This window comes from Gekko japonicus, unplaced genomic scaffold, assembly GCF_001447785.1.
Source record: "Gekko japonicus isolate JY-2015 unplaced genomic scaffold, Gekko_japonicus_V1.1 scaffold2755, whole genome shotgun sequence".
Taxonomy (NCBI): Eukaryota; Metazoa; Chordata; class Lepidosauria; order Squamata; family Gekkonidae; genus Gekko; species Gekko japonicus.
In genome coordinates this window covers 175,890-181,822 of record NW_015168737.1, presented here as the reverse complement: position 1 = coordinate 181,822, position 5,933 = coordinate 175,890, and the positions used below count along the sequence as shown (strand labels likewise).

The following is a 5,933-nucleotide window of genomic DNA, read 5'->3' as shown; positions in this document are numbered from 1 at the left end:
ATTCCAGGAGCTCAGCCAAAACAACGTCAAGAATAACTACATGAAGATTTTGTATTGTTTTGCATTGTACTCATATTATCATTTACTGGCTTTGCTTATGTTCATGAAATGTACTTCATATATAATGAATGAATGCTAGTTAATGCAGGAAATTTGTTATAAGGAATTTTGTTATAATATTACAAGAGTTATAATATTACAAGTAAGTGTGTTAAAGATATAGAAGAGTAATTTTCTTTGGTGTGCCCTATTTTTCCTACTGAAATTACACCAAAGCCTGTCTAGTTTTTGATACATTCATCGCGGTGGCATGATCTAGCCTCTCTGGCAAGTTTTCCAACAGCTGCTCCGCACGGTAGCCATCTCTGCGGCACGTGCCTGCACCCAATGAGAAGCCGTTGGACAGTTCCGTTGCCGCCATTTGGGTGGACAATGATGTTGTCTTCTTCTCCGAGGACCTTGCTGGCAGTCTTCGCCAGGAGAGCAAAGGAGCAAAGGAGAGAGATATAAGGGAAAGGGCAAGAGAAGAAAGTGAGAAAGGTTGAGAAATGAGGAAGAAGCTGAAGTCTAGCTTGCTCTGTGCTGCTGCTCCCTACTGAGGCAGGAATAGAACTGAGGGATGGGCTGTTCCGGAGGTGTCAGCAGGAAGGGGAAAAAACAATTTCCTGCCTCCCTAAAGGCACAGTGGGAATAACCCATAGAGATGTCCTCTACCTCAGAGGGAGAAATTCCAGTTTTCCACCAACACCTGTGCATTGGTTTCAGGGCCACATTATGACTTTCATGGGCCCTAGGCACTTCTGCCTTCATGGGCCCCTCCCCCCACAATAATATCTATTTTAAAAACTATTTTTGATGTAAGTCAATAAACAACATTTTATTTTTTTTCTGGTTTAGGCAAAAATTAATAGATTTTTGTGGGCCCTAAATATTTCATTTTTTCCCCTGATGTGAGATAAACATTCAAACATTTTCTTGAACCCTAAAAGTTCATTTTTTCCCTTCTGATTTTAAAAGAAATTTTAATGGGCGCCTAAAAGTATTGTGGGCCCTAGGCACTGTGCCTACTGTGCCTGATGAATAAGTCAGCCCTGACTGGTTTTTAGGACACTGTGTGAGTTTTAAAAATCAATTGGAGACTTCTGGTTAGGAGAACTGAGGAATCCTGAAAGAACAACAACTGGGAATCAGTATATACCTCCTATGGCCTATGAGACACAGAAAAGGAACAAGGGGAGTAAAATGTAAATTAAGAAAAAAGTCTTTAACTATTTCATAGTTTCACCTAACTTGTAGGATTGGAAACTGCTTTAGCTGATACTTTACTAATTCGTCCTTCAGCATTTTTTGTTTATTCACTCCTTCTGTGATTTCAACTAAATGTAAATATGAAAGAACTATTCCTAATAATTGATGGGGGCAGAAGAGACAGGCAAATTTAAAGCTACATTGCATTTATTCTGAATACTACTGTTTCAGTTATATTCAGGTCATTTTCTGGGGAAAACAGCAAGAAGTCCATTTCCGAATTACAGTTTTGTGGTGTTTTTTTAAGGCAATTACAACACCTCTTCAGTATCCATAGCTATCTTATTGCTTTGTGTTTTTTTCAACAAGGCCAATCATGTTTTTATTGCTTGGTGTATCTTGCTTGCTGTCTTCATCAATGAGTTCTTCTGGGTTGATACTATGGTAAAAATATCCCATGATGGAGAAGATGATACACACAACAAAGAGGAGTGCAGCAAATAAGACAAACTCAGCCCACTGGAAAGAGAGGGGAAAAAAAGATAGTTACTTATTTCACTTATTAAGGTAAATTTGAGACACTCTGATAGCCATACATGGAATTCCCAAGCAGTTCAACAGGTCAGACTTGCTTAGATTTTGCTTTAAATGGAGACTTCAGAGCCAAGAAATTATAATATGACCACGGAAACGTCTTCGGACAGCGCTGGCTCTTCGGCTTGGAAACGGAGATGAGCACCGCAACCCTAGAGTCAGACTCGACTGGCTTTCGAGCAAGGGAACCTTTACCTTACCTATGCACATTTATTCGGAAGCAGGCTCCGTTAAGTTCAGTGGGGCTTGCTGTGACTCTAGTAAATGGCTGATTTCGCACTAGAGCTGCCTCGCAGTTGCGCCGCCATTTGCCCTCACTTGCAGGGCTCTTTTTGTAGCAGGTACTCCTTTGCATATTAAGCGACACACCCCTAATCTAGCCAATCCTCCAAGAGCTTACAGTAGCTCCTGTAAGAAGAGCTCTGTAAGCTCTTGGAGGATTGGCTACATTAGGGGTGTGTGGCCTAATATGCAAAGGAGTTCCTGCTACAAAAAGAGCCTGGTCAATTTCACACCCGAAGCTGCGGGGCTTTATTTTGATTCACGGCTTCGCCTGATTTCCCCCGCAGTTTCGTGATCCTGTTTTTTGAGGATCATGAAACTGCAGAGGAAATCGGGCGAAGCCGCGGGTCAAATGCAGCCCCGCAGCTTCGGGTGTGAAATTGACCAATAGTGTCGGGGCAAACGGCGGCGCAACCGCGAGGCAGCTCTAGTGCGAAATCAGCCAGTGTGTTTAGGATCACAGCCTTACAGAGCAATCCCAAGCAGAGTTAAGAACCTTCGAAGTCAACTGGCTTCAACGGACTTAGAAAAGTGCAACTTTGTTTAGGACTGTACAGTAAATGTGCTGGGATTTCTCCACTATTAGAACTTTAATCTGACAGAAGTCTTGCCCTGACCTGGGTAGCCCAAGCAATTCCGATCTCATCAGATCTTGGAAGTAAGCAGGGTTGACTCTGGCAAGTACTTGGATGGGAGACCTCCTTGGAATACCAAATTTGGGAGGCAGGGGCAGGCTTTATTCAGCCTCCTCTCCAAATATCCTCCAGGCCCCCAGTAGGGGTCAGTCACCAGAGGTCACCATGACTTCCAGGTGCACACACACACACTCACACACATGCACATATAAAAAAATACAGTCTGATAAACGTCCTTGGAATGATGGTCCCACACAGTCATAATATCTTGCTGTATTTTATGGCAAACTTCAGGGAAATGTTTCTATGGCCTCCTTGTTCGTTCTCCAGAGTAACCGGGTGGCTGCTATGTGAAATAGGTTGCTGGCTTACATGGACCACTGGTCTGCTCCATGAGGACTCCAATTGTTAATGGTAGTAGATCATTTTTACTTGGTAGCCGAACTGATAAACACGTAGTTACTTTATGGTTTGCCACTGATTGATCACTGGGCTGAGTCACAGGACTTTTCAGCACATGGCAGCTGCTTGAAAATTCTGCTTGTGTCAGTTTCCACTGAATACTAACCAGCTCCCCATCTGTGGCCAGCCCCTTATGTGATTCCAATTTATTCCAAGGAATAAATGGGAAAAACCCCTTTCCCCCAGTTGTTTTTAAAAGGCCTTTTTTCATTTTTTCCAATGGAAATGGTGGGAAGTACTGAAAAAAAACTACTATGAAATATTTTCCCATTTAGAATGAGTTAAATGCTTTTAAAGGCATGCTACAGACATATACAGCTCTTAAATCCAAGATCTGTTTCTGCACCTAGAAGGAAAATGAATCTTCATGAGGGGAGCATGCAGGGCTTTCATTGCTTCTCAACGGGAGTATGCACTCTGTTGTCCTTTTGCCTGACATTGACCTTTTTCACCTCTCCCTCAAACCACTGTGACACATTTACTCACAGACTGGACAAAATGTAGTTTACTGCTCTGCCTTGCAGAAGGGAGAGGAAAGATGAGAAGAGGACGGGCAGAAACTGTACCAAAGCCTCAGGTAAAAACTGAAAGTTTTATTGAGAACATATTGAGGCACATATGTTAAAACAGCATAGAGTGCAGTTTTATCTTTGGGTCACAATTTTGCTTTTACAAAACGAAGGCATTTGTAACTTTTAAATTCTATAGATCTCTCAAATATTGCAATTTTATGTGCTAATTAAGTTATAAATGATGCACTTCATGTTGTTAAAGCAGTAAAATTAGTTTAGGTTTGATAGGAAAGCAAATATTGTATGTATTTCAACTCTTCCCCCCCCCATTTTTTTAAAAATAAATTTATTTATTGGGATTTTATGCTTAAAAGACAGACATACATATAAACAACTACAAACATCCATTTTCTTGATACATCACAATGATCAAACAATTTGGTTATATATCATTAAAAAAAATTTAAACTGGGGAAAAACTCCCCCCCATGGCTTCAAAATTTCCAGAAATTAAACATCTGTATTCCAGCTGCAATATTTTTGACGGGCCACTATAGGAATTACTTTCAGAGCTTTTATTCTGTTATAATACTGAGTGATGAATGCAGTCACTGACTGGGCATACAAATGTTCAAGTAGTACATAGAGGACTTTCAAATAGTTTCCCATCAAATACTATATTCGTAAGGGTTGTGTTAAATGTGGCTGATTTTGCACAAGGAGCTGCGCTGCCGTCACGCCTCCCTTTGCCCCATTTCCATTGGTCAATTTCCCACTTGAAGCCGTGTGGCCGCATTTTGACCCGTGGCTTTGTCCAATTTTCCCTGGGGTTTCGTGATCTTGTTTTTTGGGGACCACGACACTGCGGGGAAAATCGGGCGAAGCCGTGGGTCAAAATAAAGTGCGCCCCCGCGGCTTCGAGTGGGAAATTGGTCAATGGAAATGGGGCAAAGGGAGGCATGACGGTGGCACAGCTCCTTGTGCCAAATCAGCCTGTGTCTTTAGAAGTGCTGAGATCATACTCACCAGGGCCTGGAAACCCATAGAAAACCTTAGGAAAAGGAGCAAAATGCTGTTCTCTTGACAAATGGCACACGACATCAAAGCATCCAGATAACCAGCTGCCATGGCCCCCCTGGCCCAAATCATTGTACTTCATCCGCTTTAGCCTCAGATTGCTTGTGACAGTCCACCACAATGAGAAGTTGTTAATGTGTGAAATAAAAACAGGTTGCTTACCTGTAACTGACGATCTTTGAGTGGTCATCTGTGCATTCAAACTTGTGGGATAAGCTGCCTGTGCCAGCTCCAACTGGTAAACTTACAAGCTCAGCAGAAGGATTTCTGCACCCTTCCCCTGTGCGATGTGCAGGAACTCTCACCGTGCATGTTCACAGGGGGCAGGGAGTGGACATCCTGCCAGTTCGGACCAGGGAGGGTCAGGCGATGTTGCAACCCTGACCGCAGTGCTCTCTGGGGCACATATGGGGAGAGGCGGTCCCTCAAGTAGGCAGGCCCCTGACCATGTAGGACTTTAAAGGTTAGCACCAGCACCTTGAACCAAATCCGGTACGCTATAGGCAGCCAGTGCAGTGTCCTCAGCACAGGCTGGATGTGATCCCATATAGAGAGACCCAACAACAGCCTGGCCGCGGCATACTGCACTAGCTGCAGCCTCCGGATTTGGGACAAGGGCAGCCCCATGTACAGAGCGTTGCAGTAGTCTAATCTCGAGGTGACCATTGCGTGAATCACTGTTGCAAGGTGATGGTGTTCGAGGAAGGGAACCAACTGCCTGATCAGCCGTAGGTGGTAAAAGGCTGCCTTGGCAGTGGTTGCTACCTGGGCCTCCATTCTTAAGGAGGCATCCAGGAGCACTCCCAAACTCCTAACCCTCGGCGCTGGCACCAATGGTGCCCCACCGAAAGCCGGTAATGGGATCCCTACCCCCGACCCGCTCCGACTCAAGCACAGGACCTCTGTCTTTGTTGGATTCAGTTTCAGTCAGCTCAGTCTAAGCCAGCCCGCTACATCCTGAAGCGCCAGCTCCAGGTCATCTGGGTCGGAGCCGGACTGACCACCTAACAACAGATATAGCTGGGTGTCATCAGAATACTGGTGACACTCCAGCCCATGCCTCCGGGCAATCTGGGCGAGGGGGCGCATATAGATGTTAAACAACATTGGGGATAGCACCACC

General features: G+C 44.3%; 1 protein-coding gene across 2 annotated transcripts in view; it reads right to left on the bottom strand.

Moving 5' to 3' along the window:
* Positions 1–415: 415 nt before the first annotated feature.
* SLC15A2 (solute carrier family 15 (oligopeptide transporter), member 2) overlaps positions 416–5,933 on the bottom strand; it is a 139,483-nt gene continuing 133,965 nt past the window's right edge. The window contains exons 19-20 of one of the 2 annotated variants that reach the window (XM_015415611.1): positions 1,569–1,767; positions 416–470 (exon numbers count right to left, since the gene is read on the bottom strand). In XM_015415611.1, the coding sequence (XP_015271097.1) occupies positions 1,591–1,767 (177 nt within the window). In that variant the 3' untranslated portion in view covers positions 416–470; positions 1,569–1,590. Of the gene's footprint in view, positions 471–1,502; positions 1,768–5,933 lie in introns of those variants that run through there. The other variant, XM_015415612.1, reaches the window with a different exon arrangement.